The 27,910-nt window shown below is 38.4% G+C and overlaps 1 protein-coding gene and 1 long non-coding RNA gene across 5 annotated transcripts in view; one reads left to right on the top strand and one right to left on the bottom strand.

Moving 5' to 3' along the window:
- Positions 1 to 2,065: 2,065 nt before the first annotated feature.
- On the bottom strand, positions 2,066 to 27,874 carry LOC111931598 (uncharacterized). Of its 3 annotated transcripts, XR_015289828.1 has the most exons (3): positions 8,390 to 8,559; positions 7,645 to 7,695; positions 4,376 to 6,631 (listed from the first exon to the last, which is right to left on the bottom strand). It is a non-coding gene; the product is annotated as an uncharacterized LOC111931598 (long non-coding RNA). The 3 variants fall into 3 exon arrangements; XR_002865674.2 differs by lacking the exons at positions 7,645 to 7,695; positions 8,390 to 8,559 and adding an exon at positions 27,667 to 27,874 and having other exon boundaries at positions 2,066 to 6,631; XR_015289827.1 differs by lacking the exons at positions 7,645 to 7,695; positions 8,390 to 8,559 and adding an exon at positions 27,778 to 27,865 and having other exon boundaries at positions 2,144 to 6,631.
- The window catches only part of LOC111931599 (uncharacterized), a 32,432-nt gene continuing 30,007 nt past the window's right edge, over positions 25,486 to 27,910 (top strand). Inside the window, exon 1 of one of the 2 annotated variants that reach the window (XM_086899840.1) lies at positions 25,486 to 27,887. In XM_086899840.1, the coding sequence (XP_086755966.1) occupies positions 27,323 to 27,887 (565 nt within the window). In that variant the 5' untranslated portion in view covers positions 25,486 to 27,322. The remainder of the gene's footprint in view (positions 27,888 to 27,910) is intronic. The other variant, XR_002865675.2, reaches the window with a different exon arrangement.

Raw genomic sequence — 27,910 nt, 5'->3', positions numbered from 1 at the left:
TGCAATGATACAAAACCAAATTTCCCATGAAGGTGAATCACCATTCTCCATTCCAATGGATCTTGCAGGTACAAATATCTCTGTGTTGTAAGGCAGTCATTAAGCACATGATGTACAGACAGGGTTTTTTTGCGTTGTTTGGGCAGGGGTGGTGGGAGGGGATGACAGGGGTATGAGTGGGTGTGTAGTTTTTCCTGCCATCTGGAATGTCAACTGGTTCTTATTTTTTGTTCTATCTGATAGCCATAGAGCTTTGTGGTGTTCCACCTGTGGAAACACACACTGTCTATAGTGCTACTGGTGTTCTCTCTCCCTTCTTTTCCTCCCTTGTTTGGTTTGCAGCAGTCTCCTAAATGGACCACAGCCTACAGTGTGGAACAGAAGCTCTCTCTGCTCTCTTCATTTTATGCCAGGCTTATCACCAGCAGCTTTCTGTTGTTCTTCCTATTTGTTCCAAGATTTGTTACTAATCACAGCCAGGACATTCTGCTGTTATGTCACTGGATTCCCTCCTAACTCTTAAATTTCTTACCTGGACTGAGCACACACACACACGAGGGACTCACCATGCTGAGCCAACATATGATGTTTTTCCTGATTTCATGCTATTGTCTAACTGATGTAAAAATGTTTTTTGCCTTCCTTCCTTTTCTGAGGACTCTAACAAAAGTATGCAATGCCACACAGGAACTTTCAACAGAGGTATTTGGGTCAGGCTTGCAATGATGGCTGAAAGGATGAGCAAACTGTTAAAAAGAACAAAAGATTCAAGCCTTTCTTACTGCATTAGGAAGAAATCCTTTACTGTGTGGGTGGTAAAGAACTGGAGCTGGCTTCCTTGAGATCTTGTGGATGCCTCATCCCTGGGAGTGCTCCAAGGCCAGGCTGGACAGGGCTTTGAGGAACCTGATCAAGTGGGAGGTGTCCCTGCTCACGGCAGGGGAAGGGAGGGGTAGCACTCGATAATCTTTAAGATCCCTTCTAACCCAAACCATTCTATGAGTCTGTGATTGTAGCTGCTCTACCTGCTTTACTCCTAGAACTTCCAAGTGGCCTTTCAGTCAAGAAATAGCACTTTAACCTGTTCTGTGTATAGGTGCAGCCAGAGGGCTGAGTAACAAATCAAATCAAATCTCAAGCTGTATCTGGCACATTCATAGCCTGTGACTGAAAGCAGCAGTGAAAACTCCTGCAGTGATCCATTATACCTATCTAATACAGTACTCTGTATTCCATTAGATGTTCAGTTACAAACTACTGCCCCAGCCTTTTTATGAAGCGGGGGGATTAAAAAAATGTAATCACAGAATGACCTGAACATGCTGCACACACTGGGTCCCACTCGCTCCCCTCCTTCCTGATCTGATAAGGACCTAGAATACTTTGAAGTTCTGATGAATTTTAAACCCACCAAAGCTTTCTGGAAAGCTTTAAGCCTGACCGACACACGCCCTGGGCACCAGTTAAGACAGGACATTTTGCATACTTTATTTTGCTTTCAGAAATATGACTTCACATACAGAAAAATTTGGACAGTGCCTGTCTGGCTGGGACTTGATTATTCACTGGTATCAACAGGAAAATTGTAAACTTCAAGGTTCCCTTAAAATTATGCAAGCCCCCCTAAGGAAAGTCAGAAAAGTGTCACTACTTTCAGGAACTAGAAAGTTCAGGATATCCTAGTGCTAAGATAAAGCCTGAATTCTGTGTAGCTTCCCCACACTACAAGAGGTGGCTCTGAACCACCGGATAAAGCAACACTCCAAGGCTGCAACATCGAAGACCCAAAGCAGAATCCACTGGGTAACCTACCAAGCACTGCAGGATCTGAATCCAGCCAAACTCCCTACAAAATGGTATCTAACCCTAGATCACACGGCATCAATGAATTTTAAATGTTAATATTTTGCCAGCATGGAGCTGATGAAACAGCCTTATTTTAATGAAATGGATGCTGCAATGTTCATACATAAGAGGGCTTGCTATTCCTATTTCTCAGTTTTGCATACAAAGAATTTTAATACATATGCATAATGCCCTCCATATTCAACTTCTAGCCAAAATATACTTAAAAAATTCAATACATATATTTTATTCAAGTGATCTACTCCAGATAATAGAACTGAGGCCAGCAACAGTCCCATTTACAGTTAGAAAGTGTTATTAGTACTTCTGAATTACCTCAGATAATACATTAAGCTACATTCTAAACAACAATTCGGTTGCAAAATTTTATCTTAAATACGTGTACAACTTGGTTTTGGATGGAAAATCGCTTTGAGGGAAGCAAAGAATTTTCTCTGTAGGAAGCTGGTGCATGGTACAGCTGCTGGGAGTGAGAGTGTCAGTACAGCAGCAACTCCCCCTTTGCTATAAGGACAATTAGAAATAACAGTACTGACTTGCAGTAAGTCCATAGCCCTGTCTCTTCACACTGTTTTGCATCATTGCAGGAGATCTGATAAATTCCTTGCACTGTTACACACAATATCCAAAGTGCCTGTAACACTGTAACAGAAGACTGCTATGGAAACTCAACATGGGTAAAGCATAGCTGAATAATCACCTATTTCCTTAACACTTCAGTGCAGTGGTAAGCATATGAGGCAAAACCAGTTTTATCTTACAAGAAAAATTACCAACCACCACACAACTTGCTTTGATACTGTAAAGATGTGCACATTTGGACTCCCTTTGATTTTGCAAAGCTTCTTTGAACTAAAGGTAGTGTAGCCCTTGAACACAGATGAGAAGCAGATAGTACTTGGTAAGACAGAGAAAACTGTGTTAAGAATTTGCATTTTTGTTTCTAGATTTTCAGCCAGAAATAAATGTATTAGATAGTAAATAAAGAGTTGCTATTTATTCACTTCAAATTCAATGTTGATATTAATTTAACCTTTTTTTTACCAGTAAAGGTGGAATATTTTCATCTCCAGAGATCCCCTTGCAATGTTAAATGCTCCACAAGCCTAATTCACTGCTTTTTAATAAATATTGATATTTTTCACCAGGTCACTGCATTTAACTGAAATTGTTAGACTACAGATTTTATACTGCAGATAAAAAACAAAAAGAAAGCAACATTTCCCACCTTGTGTTCCTGAAGTCCAGGCAATCTTCTCCTTATTTCTTGGCAAATTATTTTCTACTCATTATCATGCTAGTTTTTCCTCTGCCCAGTACTTCTGTGGTTTTGATTGCCCTACCACATTGTTTTGATGTTGTCTATTAAAATTGCGATTTTTAAAGATGTGTGCCCATATTGCTAATAAAGGACAACTTTGCTAACTTTAAGCATCACACTTAAATACCCAAGTTGCTGAAAGGATTGATGGAGCTTCCAAAACCAAAGTATTCTAAATTAATGATGTAAGACATCAGCAAGTAAGCCAGGGTCAGAAAAAGCAACAGGAAGATCTATCCCCTCTCCACAAAGAGTCTTAGTAATCAGACCCCTTTGAAATGCATTTCCCAGAACAACTTTTTCTTCTCTTTTGTGTAAGTTGTGGTTCTTGGGAGTTCAAATACAAGAGGTTATGTTTAACCAGGGGAATGAAATGGCACGGCCCCAAAGCAGTTGGGATTCCACAGCCTGGTTGGGATTCTTAGACTAAAACCTCTAATGCTTAAAGTGTGGATAAATAACAAATGAGCATCCTCTAGATCAATTCTCCAACATATTTTTCTATTAAACCCTTTTTTAGAAAGATATGAGTAAAAATAACTTTCTATACCTAAATTCAATTAAATGCTCAAATAACCTTGTTTTTGAGATCTTTAAAAGGAAGGTAGCTGCACATCCCTCATTCTTACTGACGTCTACTGTCCTTGCATTTAAAAAAACCAAACTACAAAACCCGGAGCATCATGAATAGCAAAGTATTCCTAGGATGTTGCTGAAAATACTTTGAAGGAAAGACAACTTCTGCCTGTTCTGATGCACACAGTTACTCAGGCAAAGCTCAGAACCCTAAACATCACAGGAAGTAACAGAACAGACATCTTATAAACATGTCTCATTTTTGGTTTCACCACAGCTGACCTTTGCAGATGACATAAATGACCAGTGGTAGGTTGAACCACACTTTCTTAGATTTCTTATGTTTCCATGCTGATGTGCAACACACTCTTTTTCTGCACAGGCTGGGCACAATACATGTACCACAACATGCTCCCCTGAAAACCATGTGGTATGGCTTTACATTATTTAAAATGTTTTTTGGGGTTTTTATAATGCTATTTAAAAGATCAAATCCCTCCAACGTGCCTCCTTCAGTAGCATATTACTCTACTACTACTTATTAAGTTTCAGATTCAATCTCTTTTATATCACCACATTCACAGGATATAAGAAAAGAGGCTGAGAATTCAGTTTCAAAGGCTGAAACAGTCTATATTCAATTTTCTTTTGGTAAGAATTCTCTAGAGTAACTAGCTACCATGTGAGGGCAAAGAAGAGAAAGGCAGGCAGTGCAAGATTGCACATAATTCATAAAGAAAACTCAATAAGCTTTATGTCCATTTTAGTTCTCCCTGAAAATGCTGAGTGATGTTGCTGATATTCAGCACTGGGCTTCTGATACCCAAAGTGAAGTTCCAGCCAGTCACGTTTTCTGCCAAAGACAGCACTTGGCAGAAATGACATGAAATGAAGGCAAAAGCAAGGAATGTTTTCACACTGCCTCTCCCTCTGATGGCACTACAGTCAGAACATGTGGGTAACTATCTGGAGCAAGGTGCCTTGTTCCAGCAGCTTGGTGTTAGTCTTTAACCAGGTACATCAAACATGTTCAGAAAATGAAACTCCTTCCTTGAGCTAAACAGCACATACATGAGTGGGACTGGAATCAGCTTGAGAGATGCACTTCTGGTTTTAGCAGGTTTTTTTCTTCTTTTAAAAACTCCATTCACTTTCATTAAGTTCCAGAGAACATTTTGCCATTCCCCAGTGCCTTTTGCACTGCCAAAGCACTGTAATGGAACTAATTGCTTTGCAACCAGAAAGGTCAACTAAGGACTGGGCTCCCAAAAGTAAGTTCATTTTATTTCTTTAAAATGTAATTCATATGATTGGAAGTTTTCCTTTGTAAAATTAATCTTAACAGACTTCTTATAGCATATTCCTCATGAATTAATATTAAGTGTTTCTCTGAGCTGCTCCAGACATCAGACAAGCTGTTTTCGTTCTGTTCTGAGTCTAATAGACTAGGGAAATCTGTGATTTACAGTGTTCAGCTGCACTGAAACCATTAGTCTGAAGAATTTATCCATCTACACTATTTCTGCTAATATCTTTTTGTGCTGCATAAGTAAACAAATTCTATCCTCAGTGTGAACCTCTCTGCTGTTACCTTCTGTCCCTCTCAACTCTGGACACTACTGTCCTCAAACTTGCTTTCCAGAGCTGCTTTCATTTTTTATCTCATTAAACTTGCTGAATATGGCAGCACCAATATGAAAAAATTCTGACACGAGCTCCCATACAAGCTACTAACAGCTGTAGTAAAGGAAAAAAAGTCCAGATACAAGCAACATTCTGGTGTTAGCTTCTGTACAAACATACGTAGGGGAAGCATATATTCCACAACAACTGAAGAAATAAGTTAACCCCAGACTACATGACAGTGAAGGCTATTCAAATATCAAATGAAAACTTCCATGAAAACATGAACTACAAGTTCTCATCACATCTTCTGTTGTAAGAATTCAGCAAAGTTGGGAGGCAGTGAAAGCTGAAGACTGATGTAAAGAGGTTTATTGATCTAAGTGAAGTGTGAAGATTCATTGATACCCTCCTCATACAATATTTGATTTTTGAAACAAATGGCTCAATGACAATTTCCCTTAGAGACACAGAATTGCACTAAACTGCATGGTGTAGGGGATAGAATTTACCAAGGTTTCCTATGATTTTTGCCATGTGTCAGCCATATCGTTTTGGTATCTACATCTTCAAGTGCTCATGAAAATAACTTGCACATGAACTCTCTCCCTCTGCATGTAGTGTGTATGGGTGAGGGGGGTTTTACATGAAAGGAAAGAAAATCCTTCAGAGCAGCATCATGGTTCTGTTTTGCCTCTAGGCATAATTTTACCCATTTTACCCATTTTACCATACTGCTTCCTCATAAGACACATCAGAAACTTTAGAAGTTGTTTTGGTCATGAATAGCTTTCACAGTATAGTCATGCTTACAAATTTTATACAACTGCTGTGATCTGACTGCAGAATACATTTTTGATTAATCAGACCCAAGGCTTTAATAATGAAACAGCAGGTGGGGTAACTACAAAATTAAAACTCTTAACAGTCTCACAGTAATACAGTCATAAATATAAAAGAGTTGAAAACAGCTCATTTGCATTTTTGAAAAACATTCTCAACAACTTCGCATTTCTGTTCCCAGAAGAGGGCGATGTTTCTGCCAGCTGTGAGGTTCCTGCTGCCCTTCAGGGCTTTCAAGAGAAGGCACATCCCGTTTCACATGGCCGAGGGTTACCCTTCCCTTGGGAGGTAGCTGCTGCTTTTCTAGAAGCAATTTCTGGACCTGCACGATCTTATTCAGAGACTGCACACCCGCTTTGATGGGCTGCTGAACATCGGGTATTTCCCGTTTGAGGAGAGTATCTGTAAGAAAATGGTAAAAGAGGTTTGTCATAACCTTGCCATTTGAATGGTCACCTTTTGTTCCCATGAACATCTCTGAGCCAGTTCTGCTCTTTCAATTAGCAGCACTTCAAGATTTGGGATATACAGAGTTGTCTTTTTTTTTTTTTTTGCCATCTCCTCCATGTATTTTAAGGATTTGGTAAAAAAATAAAAATTAAGTCTGCAAATCCATCCTCACTGTAATCTATACTGCTCAGGCTTAAACTGCCACCAGATTGACATTGTGTAACAGTAACTGACACCAATTAAACTGGGGGCTAAGAAGCTGTGCTAATGAGAACAGAATCAGTCTAGGTATTGCATCAATAAGATGTTTTCAAAACAGTGACTTTTTATTTTCCTAGCTGAAGGAAAACTTCTGCTTCAAACAGTGATTGCAGAAACATTTCCAGGTCTAAACTGCTGCATCATAAATGAAGGTAATATGATTTATTCCTAGAATTTGTTCTTTTCTACCTTTTTCTCATTATGTATAATACCAACCCTGAGAAAAATGCAAGCAGAGTCCAGAAAGGACTCTGTTTAATACTTTTTCTTTTATATAAGAATACCTACTACATATACATATAAATACACTCTTCTGAGATCTCCTCATGAACTAATCAACTTTTAATGGAAGTTATTATTCAAAACCAAAATAACCTATTCTATTGACAGACTGTTAGTTGTATCCATAGCAGGGTTGAGTTTTACATATAGCAACTTTTTGCTTTTAGCCTCAGGGTTTCAGGAAAATAAACAAAAGCTTTTGACAGCAAATTGTTCACAACACTGACATATAAGAGTTAAAAACCTAGAACATTAGACAGATAAACCTCTTAAAATAACAGAAGAAAATTTATTTGCTAAAGAAAGCTAAGTACTAAGAGGGAAACGTACTGAAGCAGAGACAATAAAAGGATAATAGAAAAGTTAGGCAGGGTGAAGAAACACTGTGAAGAGTGATGAGATTAGAGACAGGAAAGACTTGCCTCTGCTCTTCATAAGTATTCAGAACTGGGACCAAAGTCAGCATGGATCAGCTGATTCCATGTAACACAGCAGCAGAGGGAAAGATCAGTTGTTTAGGATATCTCAAGTATTCCTTCCATAATCCAATAAAAAAAACCCAAAATAATTCAAATTGAAAATAAAACCAAAATGAAGCAAAACAGAAAACAGAAGGAGCTTCACATCAAAGGACCACAAAACCCACAGGCAATAGAGTCAACCTATGCACTTTCAGGAAACAAAAGCTAATGATTTAGTGTGTTTACATGGCTTGCTGTAATGCCATAAAACTGATGATCAATGATTGACAGTTGTCAAGGGCCTAGACATCCCCTGTTCTGAGCAATGGAAAAGCATGGGAGTAGTTGCCATGCCAGAATATTCCTTTTATGCTATTAGAAGGTTTATGTAATTGGTGGACTGTGAGTTTCTAAGAATTTTCTCTTAGAAGGGAAGAAGTTGAATTCTTCGCAGACTTATCCTAAAATATTCAGAATTAGAGGGATTGTATATATGATTGACCAGACCAGCAAATAAAAACAGGCTGTCTCTTCTTTGAAGAGACAGAGCCACTGCACTGACCCTAAGATCCCTCTGTAAGTACCCAAAAACTCTGCATAGAGCATATTTGTCCCATCAGAATCCTGGTTTGTCTGTCCTCAGCCATTTCATCCCATAACTACTCATCTAGTGAAATTAAACAGATTCCCTCGACCTGCATCGTACCAGTGCACTGCCCAACTGCAATTGCCCTGCCAAAGCAGATCCAGCTGTACACAGTCCAGAACCTCCCATGGAAAACACTTGTAAATTCTCTTAAAATGGGAGGAGACAATCAGGAAAGACAGGGATAGTTAATAAAGTTTTGACTACTTTAAATGCAACGTTCCTGCACGGGATAACTGATCCAGCAATCTCTCTAAATACATCTGCAGGCAGTTAACACCTGTAATTAGCACAGGTATTAACACCTGTAATACCAGTAGATGCCATGGCAGGGTATGGTTTAGGCTTCACTAAGAGCAGTATATTGTGCATATATTACACAAGTGTTTACTCAGCTATTTCATATACTGGGATCACAAAAGTGGCTTTAATCTTATGTAAAGTAAAACTAGGTTCAGACAGCAAATATCTTCAGGTGGGACTGAGGCTTGTGAAGGAGCAGTTTGTGGTTTGTCAGGGGTGCAGACAACCAAAAGAATTTCTACCAACAGAGGTGGAAAACAGAAATGCACCCAATTTTCCCATTTCATGCATTTTTGAGGAACTGAGAAGTTACATCTGAAGGATGTAAAAGGTCCATAAAGAGGACCAAATGGATCCAAATCACTGTCTAAGTAGGAAAGTTAATTTCATTTTCAAGAATTCAGTTTAGTTCTAATGAGTTCTAGATGTGGAGATGGGAGAAGTGACTGCCAGATGGAATTTATTTCACAGTCTGAACTCATTTCCACAGAGAGCCACAGGATTCTTACCACAAGGGGAAAGAATATTAAGAAATGGAAGGGGTCTCATCTGTCCATTGTATTATACTCATTTAATGTAACTATTCTATTTTACTTTGAACCTGAAACAGAATTCTGAAGGAGCTTTTGTTAAAAAATATTTTAAAAATAAAAAAGTAAATGTGTCTATTTACTCATAGAATAACCAGGATAGATTGTGTTTGAAAGTACAAACCAACAAAAGCCTGACTAGAAATGTCCATGTAATCCATTGTTCAGCCTGTATCACTTCACCCTCATTCTTTCAATACTGTTGTACTCTTGGCCTCTTCAGAGACTGTGAATAACCACAACATTATTGATTAAAAGGATAAGGTAACTCCAAGATGAGGAAGCAGGATGTAAACACCAACTCATTTATACAGATTATCCACGTGCTGGTAGCTGCCAATAGATTCTGATTATGCAGAAGTCACTGGGAACAATCTAAAGACCCCCCCTGGATCTGCATTACTGATGAGTCTCTGAGAAGTTCAGCTTTGGCAGAAAAAAGTCAGTCAACTTAAGTATTTCCTATGCTTCCTAAAGTAACAATCAACCTCATTTGGGAAGCTTCAGGCCCGACTGTCAGAGGGTACAAAATGATACAGAGGAGCAGTGCCACAGGCACTTACAGAAAAGCGTGTGGAGATGCCAGAGGAGACTGTACAAAATTGCAAGCAGCATTGCAAAATTTTTTGCCTCTTCACAGGAAGAGGAAACTCTGGCATTGAATGACAAAAGTATTTTTTTCAAAATAACACAGAGAATCTATTACAGATCTGGAAATTAAATTCAGACCTCCTCAGGCCCTGAATCTAAACCTCTGTTGCTTCATATGTTTGGTGTCTTTCAGGACAGCACATTTCCAGTGCCTCCACTTTCTATGTTAAAACAGGGATGTAGCTTAGAATAAAATTCTGAGTGCCTCATGTTCTATCAAAGGCTGTTAATATAATTCCCTTATATCCAGATGGATACATCCTCATGAAATACACACAACATGTTTATGTCACTATACTTTTCAAAGACAAACTGTGTCCTTCTGGCTTCTCCAGAACATAAAAGGTATTTGTCAATATTACTTAAAACACAAAACACACACACAATGTTTGGTAACCACAGGCAGGTTTACATGTCCAAGTGCTACCCTGGCAGCTATAGCTGGGCCACAGGCCCAGAGAAAACAGCTACAGCATTCAAAGATACTGCATTAGATGTACTGAGAATGGTGTTCCACTTGTTCAAAGACAGGAAAGATAATGCGAATTATATTTACTTCCCCATAAGTAACTATTGCACTAAGTGTTCTGAGTGCAACATGAGTGTAAAGGTCAAAAAAGATAATTGACTCAAGACTAACAGCATTTCAATATTGTGCATTGCCAAGGCAACACCACAGCCTTCCAGTCAGGATCACTCTTCACCCTTTGGCTCAACTGGATTTGGCACCACCACTTGCACAAAGTACATATGAAAAAATGTGCCTGTGACCCTCAAGACCAATAGCTGTCCTTTTTCAGAGGCAGACAGTCTTCTGTGCATATCACATTACAGATGCTGTAAAAATCTGACTGTATCCTGCAGCTAAATAGTCAAGCCTAATCACACATTTGACCTTTACAAATATACAAACAGGATGGCAGGAGAGATTGTTTTAATCAGATCTGAATGCATATGAGAGGCCAACATGAAAATTATGTGGATTATGCAATTTTGCTTCTATTTCACAAGAAAGCAACAGAGATTCCTGTTGCAATTGCCACAAATCACAATAGCACTCAGATTATAATTTAAAACACAGTTTATGAAACACACATAGACTTCCACTGGCTAAAAAAATAAACAGACTGACTTTTATAGATGTAACAGCACATGTCCTACTGCTGTGTGTCAACCAGAACTTCACAGGCTCACTGATCTTTGCAGCACAGAGAGGGTACATTTGCAATTATTTCTGTTGCAAGATTTCTCCCCATCTCTGGATAGGGTGGGGAGCAGGAGCTCCAAAGCATGGTATGGAAAAAAAAAGCACACATTCTCAATACACTGGAGTAACACAGAGAAAACAAAGTGTTTGTTGAGCTAGCTCTACCATCACAAACTGTGATCTCAGCCCTCAAAAAGCCTTCACCTACAAGTTAGGAACCAGAATAGATGACTACTGGATACGCTCAGGGGTGACCATTGTGCAAGAAGGACGATGCTGAAAAGAGGAAATGAAATGAAGATGGCAAATGAAGATGGAAGATGCCCAGAAACAATCAATGAAAGAAATAATTGTACCAGACAATGATTCTGTTGATTCCATGATATCCAAGAGAATTATAACAAACCATTAAGGGTGGAAAGTAGTTCCCCAAGGGATGGACATAATTATGAGTATCACCAGGCAGTAACAAACTGAAGAACAGAGGACAAGATTAGATTCTAGTCTTCAGATTGATCTCTTGGCTGTGATGGAAAAGGCTGAAACCCCATGTAGGTCAAAGCTGGAAAAGCAGCACATTTATGGGCTGGCAGGTCAGATAAGAGAAGTAAACTTATAATTACATTGAGTTAAATGTACATTGAGTTACACTATATTAGGCTTTCACTTTCTTAATTTAATCAGGGCCCCACATGCCTACCTAAAATCTTCCACCATGTTCCTGGAGATACACCTTCCAGATTTTTTTCTGTGGTTACCATAACGTGCAATATTCCCATGGGATCTCTGAAATTTGCATAGACCTCACATCAGCTGTTGTTCCAGACCACACATGCTGATTTTACTGCTTTGCTTCTGCTTTTGATCAAGCTAAGTTCACTTTTTGACTCTTGCCTCATTTCTAATCCATTTTAATGATCCAAAAGCACAAAGCCCAGTAATTTTATTTTTTTTTTTCAGTCACACAGAAATGAAACTGTCTTCTGTAGAAACACTGTGTAAATGGTACTAATATTCTGGGAGGCACAAATTGGAAATTTAATACATTTTTCTAAAACTACCATTTTGTTGAAAAGATGACTAAAAGAATAAGGAGAACATAATTTCAAATTCAGGTTTAGGGAAATTTAACTTAAACTCCCTTTTAGGTATTTTGTTTGTTTTTATTTTATACTTTGTATATTGAAATACTGACTTATTCCAATAGTGGAAGAGGACATGTATTAGCTCTTTACTGTAGATACCATATGCATCGTATCTGAAATAAAATAAAAGGGGTTTAAGAGGATAAAAAGGAAACATACATTACTCTGGGAAAAAGCCACTGATGGATAACTGTTATTGAACCAGAAAGAAATAATGAGGCCACGGCTAGCAAGTGAAAAAGATGGGTTTAAGAATGAACATTTAAAAGACAGCGACACGTTGCATGTGGATCCTTCTGTTCTTTCTCTGAGAACAGGAAAGACATAACAAACAAGGAAGGAGGAATTCAAGTATGTGAATCTAAGAAGAAACATGAAGTAAATTGCAGCCCATGAGATGTGGTCTAATCAGGAAACTGACAGAACTGCTTAACTTCCCCAATACAGTCCATAGAAAGGATGGATTCCTATAGACAGAAAAGGGTGCAGAGATACACTGCAGAAGGAGGAGCAGCACATGGCAGAAGAAAGGAAAGATATGCATGCTGACTGCAGGAGCACTGCCAATTTGTACAGAATTGAAAGATACACGGTTGGAATATTATAGGAAATTGCAGTAGAGCTCCAGGGCAAGATAAGAAGCCAGACATGGTAATTTAAAGTAGGGGAAAAGAAAGAAAAGTTAGAACAGTGATCAAGAAGGGTTTGGATAAAGTACATCCCAGAGAGGATAAAGATTGCAGAATGATATTGAAAGAAAACATTTTTCCTGTGATTCTGAAAACACGGTCATAGCCACTTCCTGCTTGATATTAAAAAATGACGTGTGCTTATCAAAAGAGCAGGTAGATGATCAAAATGTGATGAAAGCTAAGAGTTTGAAGACATACTTACAAGATGGCACTGCAAATTTATTTCATTCTCTTAAAGCAAATATTTTTGGCATATTTAAAATTGAGAGATTTGCCTGAATCAAATCTCTTTTAGAAAAAATGCTCAGAATATTTACATTTTAATTGACTCAGCACTCAGGAGTGAAACAAAATAGAGAAAGCAGAAGGCAACCTCAGGAAAGGAACAAAGAATTGCTGGGAGTTTCTAGCTCTGAAAAAAAAATAAAAATCCACATTCTCTATGTTCTGTCAGTATTGGGAGATGGGACCTCAGACACTGGAAGCAGCAATGGCAAAGACAGAGGAGACCACAGAACAATAATGCTATTGGATAGAATCAGGAAGCACAGTGGTGTTGGCAGGGGTTGTCTTCTCAAGTATGAGATGCATTCCTTCTCAAAAGGATCAAACCTGATTCTGAACTCACTCTGACACCAGGAAGATCAGCCCACAGCCTAGGCAGTTCAGTCCCTATTAGCAGGGCCCAATTAATATTTTGCCACTTCCAGACTGATCTATAACCTGACAAGTTATTTGAGGATGCCTCAGTTTTATTTCTGAAGTTGGACTAACATTTCATTACTGAGTAGTTTTTCAGGCCTTCATTTGTTATTTTTCACCTCCCTTCAACACATTTAGCCAAAATAGGACAGCCTATATAAGAACAATAAGGAACTATCAGACAGGGAAAGCACCAGAGAACAAAGCTTCTCCACTTCATTTCATCTACTCCACATATAAATTTCCCAGTTCATATGTGGTAACAAGATTTAGAATATCTGATATTTTGTTACTGACAAAAACATACAGCAGCCCATTTACACAATTTTATTGTGGTAATATATTGCAATTTAAAGTTTGGACTTTGCTATCGAAGAGCAACAATCTCAAACAAATATTTTAATTTAATAAAAACAGCATATATTTGCTTTCTTGTCCAATCAAGAAAGCTTTTCCCTTCACATGTTAGCAAAACATTTGACTTAATTTTTTCTTGCCTATCATTCTGCAAAGCTATTTAAAAAACTGTCATCTGTGATCAGAATTGATGCTAGTTATATTCTTATGCCATAGTTGAAAAAGAAAAGCCAGTCTGGAGCAGTCCACCTACCAAGTTGCCTTGGAATCAGGAATCTTAAAAAGCCTGCAAATTTCACCTTTCAAGGAGTGCTGAGAACAAGTGCCAGAACCCCCTAGTTTGTCATGTTCTGTTGCTTGTCAACCTGCCAGGCAGTTTGCCAAAGGCAGGAGAGCCCGCTCCAAGCCCCGCGGGGATCTGTCAGAGCCACACCTCAGCTCTGCTGAAATGAAAATGTCTGTGCAAGCCATTCTGATTTCAGCAAGCCAGCAAATTCTACTGCACAGAGATTGGTCACTTGGAAAGAATGGACTATGTCTGAAGTTATCCTTTTCCATATTCCTATGAAGAAAGTATTCATGAGAATTTTCCTGGCCAGCCTTACTCAGTTGAAATCTGACAAGCCTTCCTCAGGTCACCTTTGGATGCGGAAACCTGCACTACACATTGTGGAAACGGATTTTTGTTTACAAATCTCCTGTCTAAGCCAAACATCCTTTTCCTCCATCATAGTTTCCACTGAAGAAGCTCTGAAGGCTAGCCAATTAACTCTGAAATTACTAAAACTGCAGGATTCAGCTCTTAAGAGGTCTGATCATGGCTATGAACAAACGATGTACTAAACTCACTGAGCTATATCAGTAATCATTCCAAGCTGGTCGGAGCCAGGGAATGCAACTGCACCCTCATAATGGAAGGCAGCTCCAAGGAGATGGGCAAAACCAGTGAGCTCAGGGAATATTGTAAAGAATGAGCATCAGTTATCAAAGTTGGAGATACCTCGGTGCAAGGAACCTTTGGTTTTAGGGGCACTGCTGCACCAGTGGGCCATGGGTTGTGCAACACCCTTTCCTGAGATAAGTGCTTGCTCTTTTCACAACCAGAAAGAAGAAATTCAATGAAATTGAGACCACCATAGAGAAAGGAGAAGTTTGGTTGATTTCTGTCTTGAAAAACTAACAGAGTCTTGTATTTGAGAAAAAAGGGTGTGAAGTTTATGAACTAAAACACACTTTGTTTTACAAAGAGGCTGTAATGGTGTAAAAAGTTATTCCATACTTCTGAGCTGGCACTAAGCATGTTAAATCTCACAACTATTTAATAAAATTTATGGTTTCAGTACTCCTGAATAAACAGCTTCTGTTTTTCCATTACACTAACTACTATATACCCAAAATGCCAGCATCAGCATTCACCAAAATAGGATTTCCAAAAAAAAAAATAAAATTTGAAAAACATAAATTTTTATGTTCTATATAGAAATAAATGTTCATAGCAATTCCAAAGATATGTGACAGCATGAAGTGGAGTGGGTTGATGAAGAAACATTGCAATTATAAAACCCTGTAATCTGGAACAGGGATAGCTGATTCCTGTGATGGTGTAATTCTGCTGGTTTTAACATTACAGTATGTAGCTATGGTATCTGATTAGGTAATTTACATGGAGTGATTTGACAGGAATTTTAAAATATCCTTACTGCTTTATATATCTATTAGAAAGGAACATTTCTATTTTTCTGCCTATGCAATGAGACAAGGAATCTTACATCTTTGAGAATATGAATCCAGCAGACTAAAATTTAATTACAAAGTACTTGCTACAGAGTAGAGACTCAGGTGAGATTTTTCTTCAAAGTTGTCCAAAATATTTCTTTATAAATTGGACAGATGCATTCTTTTAAATGCCTAAATTTTATTAAATCAGTCCTCAGACTACATGAGATTTTGTTTGTTTAAAACTCGGGTCTCCAATTTCCATTTACTTTGGCCTTCCTTTAACACAACTATAATATCTTATTTTGTTTTTCCATTGCTGATTCTCCCAGACAATCTGCCAGAGCCTTACTTTTCTTTGTTTTACTTTGTGCTTTTCTCTAACCAATCTTACACGCACACAACTTTCACAACTATTTCAAAACCTGCATCTCACAGTTCTGCTATCTATTTCTGACTTTCTTCTTCAAACTAATATTTACCCTTTCTGTAGAAATATCTCCTCCAAGGTAGCACAGGTACTTTCAAAGGGTTGATGTCATCTACTTATGCACAGGTCTGCCTTATGCACTGCTTATAAATTCAGTGGGAAATTCAAGCAGAGAAGTTAGGATAGGAAGAATTATTTTTTCATTTCTCTATCAGCTGTTGCTCAACACCTTAGACCAGATTCCTAGATTTTAAACAAATCCTATCTAAAGGTACATTTACTCCAGCAAATTAAGCAGTGCCAGGAAAGAGACCACCAGTGTTAAGAGGCATTGAAACTTGTTTTGACCTTTATATTTTTAAGTCCCAAATGCTTTTTCCATGTAGAAAATCACACCCCACTAAACAATTCCCTGGAGACAGCAGATAACAAGGATAATTCCCAGAAAAAATGAGTCAATGTGAATTTTGCCCATTTGTTCCCTATGCTGGAGGACAAAACTGTTCCATAATGTAGACATATTTTTTTCCCTGCCAGCTGCCCTCACTGTCTGAAAACAGTCCAAAGCACATCTAATTTAACTGTAGAGATGTAACCAGTAAGGCCACTAGTATTCACTATCAATCCTGCCATTTTAAATGACTGTGGATTTTACTCAGGGGCAGGAGAGTGAGAAATACAAGAGTAATTTAGAATAAAATAGCTGAGTGTATCTTTAATTATTGAAACCTCAAGCAATGTCATTTGGGATCAATGAATGAGGGAGTTTGCATTGAACATCACATTAACTTCTCCAAGAACTTTATCTCCAGTGTTAATTTCTTTTATACAGTTTAACCATTGAAAGTTTATTTTAAAATGTTTACATATGGAACCAGGAGACAGCTACAAAGAGCAAACATGACTGAGGCATGTGAAACCTCCTACCTGAACTCTGCATGGGAATTTAACATTCATGAGACAGCTGCAGTACATCTTTATTGCTGCTGGCATAGTGATAGCACTGTGCTATTTCACACTATTTCACACAGCACTTCAGCAAGCCAGTATTCAGAGAGGTTGCAAGGATTCAGGTCAGGACTGTAAATCCTATCTCCCAGGAGTTTCATGCTGAGCAGCTGACATTTCAGCGACTCCTCCCCTTCACCAACAGACAGTTTAAATAATAAGCCCAGCAAATAAACCTTGCAAAACAACTCTGTCATTCACTTACTTGATAAGAACTCGATGAAATACATAGATCTGATGAACACACACAGCCTTACAGGCAAGTGCATACAGAAAGAGTTTGACACCCTTGCTCTAAACCAGTAATATGCAGGCATGAAAAGATCTTAAAGCAAAAATATATTCCATGCCGGTTCTGCACAGCAGTTCCACAAGTGTTCAACACTAGACCTAGAAGGGTCAAACCCAATTATATACAACCCACTTTGCAATGTTTCAGAAAATTCAGGTTTTGAGTTTTCTGAAGCATTTAAGGCTTCCAAAATATATTTCCAGTATTTGGTTGTATTAATAGCTGTGTTGCCAGTTGTGAAAAGTGACCCATACTCCAGAATTTTGAACTATGAAACTCCTGAACTAGGCTGTGAGGAACCCTGGACTCCTTACAGGGCCCTTACCAAGATCCTTCTGCTGAATCACATCCAGTCAGTGCAGTATCACCATTTTTAAATTTTGTCAGTAAATAGAGGTAATTTTTTTCCTTTCCCAAATCTAGCATCTCAAAAGGTATGGCCCCAGCTGCAGAAGAATCACATACATGCATTTTATTTTAAAGACACAGTTTACATACCACACTATTGAAAAGCAAACCTTTTAAATTGTTTTCAAAAAAAAAAAACCCAAGGAAATCCCTGCTCCTCTCTCATCACAATTAAGGTTTACCTTTTGCCCTCACAAAGGTTCTCATATCATTCTTATTTCCATAACATTGAATAGTTCTCAAGTAATAGAAGAGATGCAACTATTTTCTGTCTACACATTCCATTTAGCCTCACCTTTCCCCAAAATGAAAATCACGGCTTCTGACTGCAGATGAAAAAAAAAAATGAAACAGCTGCTTTTCCCTTAGACATATTTGGCCAATGTCCAAAACCTACTGGCAGATTCAGGCAGATTCTTCCACCTCTAGCTGCATCCAAAACCCACCTTCTTATTAATTCAAGAGGCATATGGTGAGAGATTCCTTCAGGGAAGACTATGGGGAGGAGGGTAACCCTGTCTGTTTAGATCCTTCCTTATCTAAACCTTCATGTCAGGTTGAAGTAGTGCACTTTTTAAGCTACTTTGGTAACTGAGGCTGAAAAATAAATAGGTAAGGCAATGTGAAACAGGTGTGGACAAGCAATTCCCCATTTTTTACAATCTTGTACCAGTTTGGAGCACTCCCTCTATGAAATAAGCTCTCAGCATTGTGTAGTACCTTGCAGGTGGCAGTCACAGAAAATGGACACACAGCTGTACACAATGGCACAGGTAAGAATCAGCTGGGACTTCTACCAAAGGTCACAGGAACTCAGGTGCAAAGCTGATGGAACCACAGGGGGAAACGTCACCAGCCTCCCTGGCTGATGTCCTCTCCATGACAGAGCCTGACTACTTCTGGAGAAAAGCTCCCAATTAGCCCTTTGAAGACTCATGACACCATCTCAAATGAAGTTTTGAACCACACTCAGATCCCTATCTTTAAAAAACCTATTATTTCAGATCAATGAAACCCATAGAGAAATACCAAGCATAATACTAATTAAAAGAGGAAAAACCCAAAGGAACTATCCTAGAAAGGACTGTGAAGAAAATTCTTCATTTTTTTTCCATTCAAAAAGGGAATTGCCAATTTCAAATGAATACCAAAATAATTCCATGCAAGGCTTTAACCAGCTTTTGAATTTTTATTCATTTCTAACTGATAATCACTTAGTAGAGCAATAAAATTTACATCTACTACTACCTCTGTGTGAGAAACCCAGATAATTAACAATGGAGTGAACAGATCATTTAAATGAGGAACTATGGAAAAAGAATTCTAAAATAATTAACAAGCCTGATTCTTGGAAAATTGGAACTGTTAAGAGCCACTCAAAAGATGAGGTAACTATACATTATTTACATTAATCAATGACTAACAGTTCAATAAGACCTGCAGAAGGGGTAGTTTGTGAGAAAAGGCACCAATAAACAACCTGTTTGTGTTTATCTGAGTGACTCTGAATTTACACACACCATGAAAATAAGGCCCTTTTGGATGGCAGAACCATGAACAATACCAACATTGTTCTCACAGTTTCAGGTGGTATAACAACCTAGTATTAACATAACTACCCAGGATGAAAACAAGATGTTTAAGAGCATGAATCTACTAGTTATTTACAGTTTCCATCAGCAGCTACATAATTAAAATTAAAATAGCCCTCTGAGGGATTTCTAAAACTTTACAGCATAAATAGCTAAAAGAATTTTATGTTTAAACATATGTTAAAAGCAGGAAAAATTATAATCTGTTTGACTGAATGCCTGATCCTCAGTACACTTATACAAAATGTAGATCAGCTTTAAAGTCCAGCAAGATACACATGTTCTACAGAAGTAGCATCCCAGAGATAGGAGACTGTATCAGCAGCTAGAACTAACCAGGAACAGAAGCACACAGGATAAATCAGCATGTCCTCAGGCTGCTGATTTTTCAGTGAATTAGAGAGAAATTTTCTATTCGTACATTTTGGGCTTTGGGCAGTTTGCCATTAAAAACAAAACAAGTGAATCAGTAAAATTTATGTCCCACAATCTGCATGATATTCATGCTAAATCTGTCCTCTCATCATGCCAGCTCCTCTAACACTGCTGCAGGTGTCAACTTTGCACATGACTGGCACAACTGAAGACAAACTGGAATTTTTTTTCTGTTTTTGACACAGGATCCACTGATAGACAAGAAAAGCATTCAAACAGTAATTAAGTTCTGATTGCTTGACTTGCATAAAAAATATGAGAAACCGTAAAAGCTAAACTTAGAATTTCATATTCCTTTTCTAACTAAATCTTTCACAGTGCCCTCATTATTCTGAACTTTTTGAGCATAAACTAGCATGAGGGAAGAATTCCCTTTTGGTCAAAACCCTCCAAGCTAAAACTAATGCCTCATCCTGTTCCCACTATCTCCACAATTTATATCATTTATGAAGCTAGTCATTTACTCACACTGCACTTGCTACCTTGAGTTTGGGTTTTCTTGGCCTTTTAAACCTGTGTAATGCTGACTTCATCACTCATATCTAATTAATGATGCATTACCACAATCACCTCTCCACAGAAAACAACGTGGCACTTTCAGCTCTTGGGATTTTTGGAAGGCCTCTGGTAGACGGATTTCTTCTCATCTCTTCTATGATTCAGCTTGAAGGGGCAGAACAAAGAGCAAGAGATGTTCTACTTGAGTATTGCTATTCATCCTCTACTGGCTGGAGCTCTGCCTGCCAACCAACATGTTAACAAGTGTCCCCATCATTACAAGTGCAGTTATACCATTGCTTACATTAGTAGAGCATAAGGCACCAGATTCTGTTTATTTATATAGAACTTGCCACAGTAAGATGCCATTTCTTGTTTGGGACTTCTACAAACTACTTCTAAGAACATTTTTAACTTTTATTCCAATAACAAAGCATTTTTCATTCTTTCCTAAACAACTCGCTGTAGAAACAAAAGATTAAAGATTACTTTTTTCTTTGAAGCTAGTATATAGCAATGAATAAAGATACAAACAACTGTAGAAAGGAAATGTGCAGAGAGTAAAAGAGTAGAGGTCTTTGCCAAGAATATCAGCATGAAATAAGACCTCTAACACCAGTAGAATTCCAAGTCATATTCTCCTTCCAAAACTTACTACCAAGTATAGTAAGTAGTAAGCAATGAAAATGCTGAAAAATATCAAAACTTGAGCACATTTTTGTCTCCATGTGGGCTTTTTATTTTTTTTAAAATTGAAATCCATTACAACACTAGAATTCCTAGAAAATAAAGTCAAAAAACCAAAGGAAGTACTGCTGTCTTAGCCCATTAAATTTATTTCATCACCTGATTTAGGCCTGATACAGCTTAGCAAAGCAGAAACAGAAGTTTAGAAGTTGCAAGGGTTTTGTCAGATTTTTCAGCATCTGCCTCCTTCATATGCAATGATTACAAACAATTTAACCCAGGACTGCTATTTAAACTGGCTCTCCACTCTACTGGCTGTACACCACACTGTAACAAGATAAATTGCAAGCATCCTCCCACAGTTAGCATTAGAAAATGGAAAATACCCACCCTCATCAATATTTTTACTATATGAGGAGGGAATTTTTAAATCACTGCCCTTTGAGCTATACCTATATTCCAAATTTTATTGTCAAATAGAGAGAAAGCAAGCCTGTGAGATCTTATTAAAATCAAGGATTGCTTTAGTCATATTATACAAATTGAATCTAGAAATGCAGCCCATTCCATAAAGCTTGACACCCTAATTCCATCAATACTTGACACCAGAAGACAGAAAAAGTAAATCAATCCCCATGTCTAAAGCTAAATATTGCAGAGCGTGTCAAATTAAAAAAAAAAAAAAAAAGCTGATTTTAATTGCTTCCATTAAAAAGAATTTTGCAAATGAGTACAGAAAAGTGACTTGTTTTATAATGATCTAGATGAAAATCAGCCAAAATAGCTTGACTACATATTAATCAAACTCATGTAAATGTTACATTGAATCATTTAGGTTGGAAGAAATGTGAACCTTACAGAGCCCAACCATTAACCCGACACTATGAGTCCACCACTAAACCATGTCCCTAAGTGCCACATCTTTTAAATGCCTCAAGGCTTTGGGGCCCAACCACTTCCTTGGGCAGTCTGTTCCAAGGACTGACAACCCTTTCTGTGAAGAAATTTTTCCTAATACCCACTCTAAACCTGGCATGTTCCAGCTTGGGGCCATTTCCTCTTGTGCTGTCATTATTACGTGGGAGAAGAGACCACTCCCCACCTGCCTAGAGCCTCCCTGCAGGGAGTTAAAAGGTCCCTCCTGAGCCTCCTTTCCTCAACAACCCCAGTTCCCTCAGCTGCTCCTCTTCAGACCCTTACACCAGCTTCATGCCCTCCTCTGCCTCCTAATCTTAGATGTGCAAGATGAATGACAGAATTACTATTTGAAGAAAAACTAGCAGGTATCAAGTGATTAAATATAATGATGTTCATGTTAAATGAGCTTCTTTATTAAACCCCATGAATCAAAATAAATTGGCCAACACAAAAAAAAAAATCTACAAGAAGACCTAATGAATTAATTAGGTTAGTGTGATCACTAAAGAGATGAATCAAGAATTAGTGCAGTAAATTAATGTTTAACAATATTACTTCACTGAGCCCACAAAAAAGTTCAGAAGTAGGAATTAAAATCTAACAAATCAACAAATTTGTGATCCGTGTGTGTCACTTCCAACTTATGATATTCTGTGATTCTATGAAATTTACCATGAAAATCATTATACATGATCATTGATGAATTAGAGACACTCTGAAACATGGGGCAGTATTTTACAATCCTTTTCTGAAGCCACAAGACATCACACACATTCAGCTCTTCTAAGATTGCCTCTTAATAGTAACCTTTTGTTGCAGGTTCCTCTACAATGCAGTGGAAAGAAACAGTTAATCACTTTCCTCTCAGTATCCTGACAATTATCAGAATTATAAGGTGGCTTTGGATGTGAATAACAAGGCTTATTAAATCAGCTTCCCAAATTCTCCATCTTGTGGAGTTAGGAATTTTATTACACCTCCCCCCAAAACTCAAAAAAATATTTTTATTTGTTAAATATGACAAGTTTAACAAATTCTCTTTAGAAGCTATTGTGTTGGGAGGTCCATACTAGGTAAGATACTCTGGTGCTTTATTTGCTGGCCATACTTATTTCTGAACTGCAACACTACTGAAACTGAAGGAACTGTTAATTCATGGTCTCATATGAAATTGCTCTGCTTTACATTCCTAAATAATCACCCAGCCTCGAGCAGATAATTTTACCTGTGCAGTTCCAATACTGAGACAGCGAGTGCACAGAACTCCTTAGATCTATCTCAGAAATTAAGTCTTACAGCATCCACATTCTTAACTTCATCCCCAGCCTGGATACTGAACTCCTAACAATTTGATCAGCAGAGCTTTTGCTATTCTAACACAATGACCTGTTTACACTCATACATACAGTTGCCAAGATGCCTTTTAAAAAACTCCCCTAATTTAAAACTTACATTGGGCATTTTGCTCGCAGCAAAAACACTACACAGCACCATCTACCAATGGGGTGACAAAAGACAACTCAAGATGCTGCCAGTGATGAACAATCTCCTGTCTAGAGACATGCAGGGCCCTATTGCATTTCTGTTTATACTAAATCTGCTTGGCAGCAGTTACAGTTATCACTCCCTGTACAGGGTAAATGCTAAAATGTGTATTCATTTTACCATTAGGTTACAATGATGAAAGGAATTCCTTAAAAGTAGCAGCAATTCCCACAGCTGCTTCTTCACTCCATTATATCAGGTTTATGACTGTAGCATTATTGACATCAAAATGGGCAATCAGACACTACCTTCTTCATCTACTAATAGTTGCTTTAATTAGAACTCAGTATATTAATAGTAATTACCTGGTAATGATGTTCATCACCTATATGCCCTAATTTTCAAAGCAGTGCATACATACCACATTAAGCAATTAATTCTCAGAACAACTTTATGTGACTAGCAAATTCTATCTCCATTTAAAAGACAGGAGAGCTGTAGCTAAGTGATATTACCATGAAACATCATTTAGAATTAAGATTAGACCATGAATATGACAGTATACTCATGCTTTCATCTTCTGCCAATACAACACAGCTTTCAAGGTAAAATTTATAATGTAACTGCGCTAAAAGAGGTATAATTTGCAAGAAAAATAAAACAGAAAATTAACATATAATGTAGCTCAGAATATATATATATATATTATACTTTCAAATCATGATGGAAACCTTGGGCTATGTTTCCTTTTACACAGCAGAAGCAAACCAACACCATGATTTCCCAAGTATTCATTACAATAGTCACTCCCAATGTGACAAGTTCCATGGAATCCACCACACTGAATTCAGTTTTCATTTTCACTCCTTAGTCATTCTAGTATTAGAGACCTAATTTCTACCCATATAAGGATTTTTAAGATATCTGAAAAAGAACACTGAAATATCTTCACTACTAGAAATTATGAACCTGTTCGGTGAATCTGTATTACCTGTGGGACACTTTGATGCTTTTTGGCTAGTTTAAAGGGAAGAGTGAGGCTAAGATAACTTAGTTACCATAGCAATACCCTTCCAGGAACAAGACTTTGTTTGAAGTTGTTCCAGGTTCTGCTTTTTTTTACCAGATGCTCCTCCAGCAGTGCCAGACTGAACAAATTTTGGTTTCGTAAGTGTCAAACATTTGACAGATGCTTCAGTATTTCTGCACTAGAATTGATGGCCCAGTTTAATCTCATCTTTTGCCTCTGTATACAGGAGGCAAGCAGCTGGGATTAGCTCCACTTGTCATGTCTGTACCATGCAAAAGTAATTGACCTGTTGTAGGTTCTTGTCAGGATTGCCAGTTTCCCACCTGCTTCATTTGCAGGTGGATTCTCACAGTCAGGTAAACCAAGACAAGGGTTTAGTATGGTTTTGTTGCCTTTTTTCCCCTCCTCTGATCCCAATATTATACAACATGATTTAAAATTGAGCTCTACGATTTGTGCATCTCAAGCCACCACAAAGAAGTTCAGTGACTCTGAGCTTGAATCTCCTGTCATATTCAGGCTTCCATAACCACTAACTCCAGCAATCTTCATTACCAGCTGTGACCATAACACTTCGTTTTCCACTGCAGTATTCCCATAACCTTAAAATATTAAGAAAAATGCTTCTGGCTAGTCTTACTCACTAGGGAAAACATAAAGAAAAGGAAGCAGGAAACTGGACAGATATTTCTTCCACAAATTTCTTCACCTGTTAGCAATGATAGGCATTTCTCTACAAAAGTCCTCTTGAAACAAATAAGCTGTGGTGTTTGGTTGGCTTTCAGAGAAGGCAGCCATAAGTTCTGTACCTTTAAGATCAATTCACCTTTTACTGCTTTACCTGACAGATTATTAAAAAGCAACAGTGCAAGCTAAATGATTGAAGCATGATATAAGCCCTGTTCTTCATGGAGTCACAAACACTGCTGGACAGGCTTTCAACTGCTCTTGTCTGTATGTTAGACACTTCTAACCCAGCTGTGCTGAGCAAGGTGACTACAGGATGGGAATTTACTGAAGAAAGGTAACTGTCTTCAAAGACTTGTTGAACTTAGGTTATGAGCTTAGGCATAAGGTTATGGCTACAGCTCTTGTATTCCTTGCTTGGAGTCTCCAGCTGAAATAGCTGATCTCTTGCAGGAGAGGCTGACAATGCTCAAGCCTTTGGGAGGCCTTTTGCACTATGACCTTCACAGCTGTGTCCTCTCTTGACTGAAGTGAGCTGTGATTTAACAAGACTTCAGTCATATGATCTATAGCCAAGTACTGCATGACTGGGGCAAGTGCAGTACTACAGTTCACTTTAATGAAGTACCATGAAGAGATCCTACAGAAAAATCACAATTCATTTGAAAAGACATGGGTTTTAATACAAATTTTAATTTATAAATATAAATGTGGCTATATAACTGCAAATATGCCCACCCCAATAAATGAGAAAGAAGACAATGCCAGGTAGGTGACTATTAAAGAGAAGCAGTAAGCTGATGGACCTACATCTATAACATCATTCCTGAGCTCACCAATACTTGCTGTCACCAAATTTCCTTCTCTGAATCTCACTAAAGCAATACTGGAGTGCCACAACACACCAGAAAACCAATTGGTCAGTAAGTCTGATTTGTGTCAATACCATCAACTTTCTCACCTCTTATTTTACCATCCTTCTCCAGAGCATTCAAATTGCAAATGATTGAAGAGGGAGAAGGAAGGGAGAAATTGGTTATGTGAAGAACAACTAAACCCTTTCTCTTTAGAATAGACAAAGGAAACATTTCACTTACACACAGATAGAAAACTTTACAAAGAAGGAAGTTTTTGGGTGTAGGTTTGGTTTTTTTCCCTGACAAGTAATCTGCACAACAGATTATAGACAGTTATAGACACTGTGATAAACTAGTTATCCAATGTAAAAATAAACTTCCATAACACTTTATTCCTAATTTTCTTTCTCACATTAAAGTAGGTTTATCACAGTGATATACAACAGTTGGAAGACTTCATTATTTGAGTCATCAGGCAAACAATACAACAAAAAACAGAAACAAGAAACTCAGCAAGAATTTCTCCTAATCAACATCTTGTAGCAACAACTCAAACCACAAGAGGAATACAGATGAAATCCCAGAAGCAAAGCCAACAGGAAATTCTGGCACAATTATTCCTTAGGTGGGCCTCAAAGGAGCCCTCTCCCAAGTCAAATGCACACCCCAATAAAACACTAGAGACACTCCCAACACTCCTAGCTCAGCATGTCCTTTCCAAGCCACTTTAGCTTGGAGCAGTCTCAAGTATGTGTGAAGAGCTGGGTGTCAGCTTAGTAACAGTCCATGCCTGATACAATCTGCACAACAGATGGTAGAAGACCTTAAAAGAGATTTTATGTATTGCCCAGAGACCTTAAAATACAGTAAGTAGAAGAAACTGCAAGTTGGAGATTAACTAATGCTATTAAAATGGACAGTCATCCTAAGGGATAGTTTTGCACTGAAATTTTTAGCAAGTTTGTTTCTCTTTCAGCTGAAGCAAGAGCGAGCAAATCCCTGCCTGACATTAGGATAATTGGGACGTAGGAAAGTTTCATTAGAATGACAATCCAAGAGTGCTTTGTTAAAATACAAAACTCTATTTGCATATGCTGCTCATAACAGTATTGAACACGAACCAGATGTTACTTTCATATTCAAAATTTGGAGACTTTGTTTGAAGTAGCCACACATTAGGATAAAAGTTCACTAAACAAACCAAGAAACACAAAGAAAAATCCCCTCCACCACCTGACAAAAAAATAAAAAAGCTCCTATTTGGAATTCATGCTAGGCAAGACTTGCACTGCAATTATGTGGTATGGAGGACTCGCTAGCCTTACTACCCAAAACTAGTGTTGGTACTGCAGAGAGAACCGAAGCAAGGAAAGATTACAAGGAATCACCCTTGGGTGCTCAAATGGCGGCCCTTCCTTCACCGCCCTGGCCCGCGGGCGGCTCAGCGGGGTCAGCCGGACATTTCCCGATGCAGCAGCACTACAGAGCCCCTCAGAGCCACCCAGCCCCAAGGCAGGGACGGGGGGAGCCCCGGCACAACAACAACCCGAGGACTCTCCGGACCCCCGGCCAAGTCATCCCAGAGAGGAAAAACCAAACCAACCAAACCCACAGCAGCAAACTGGTTTTAATTCTACCCGTACGCACAGTGCTATTCCTGGGCAACACCTCCAGCACTCCCAAGGCATTGCAAATTCGCAGCTATTACGAAGCTTCAGTCATCCCTAGTCACGAATTCTCATCGCTGCCGCTGCTCACCAGAGCTGGGCCCGCCGAGCATCGCGCATCACGCGGCCGGGAGAGCGCACGACACCGCGAGAGCAGTGCCCCCCGAGCGGGCAAGACAAGGCAAGGCAATGCTGGGTTGGGTTGGGTTGGGCTGGGCTGGGCT

This window comes from Cyanistes caeruleus, chromosome 8 (genome assembly GCF_971803275.1).
Source record: "Cyanistes caeruleus chromosome 8, bCyaCae1.hap1.1, whole genome shotgun sequence".
NCBI lineage: Eukaryota > Metazoa > Chordata > Aves > Passeriformes > Paridae > Cyanistes > Cyanistes caeruleus.
Note: the sequence above shows the minus strand (reverse complement) of the source record. Positions and strands in the feature narration are given on the sequence as shown.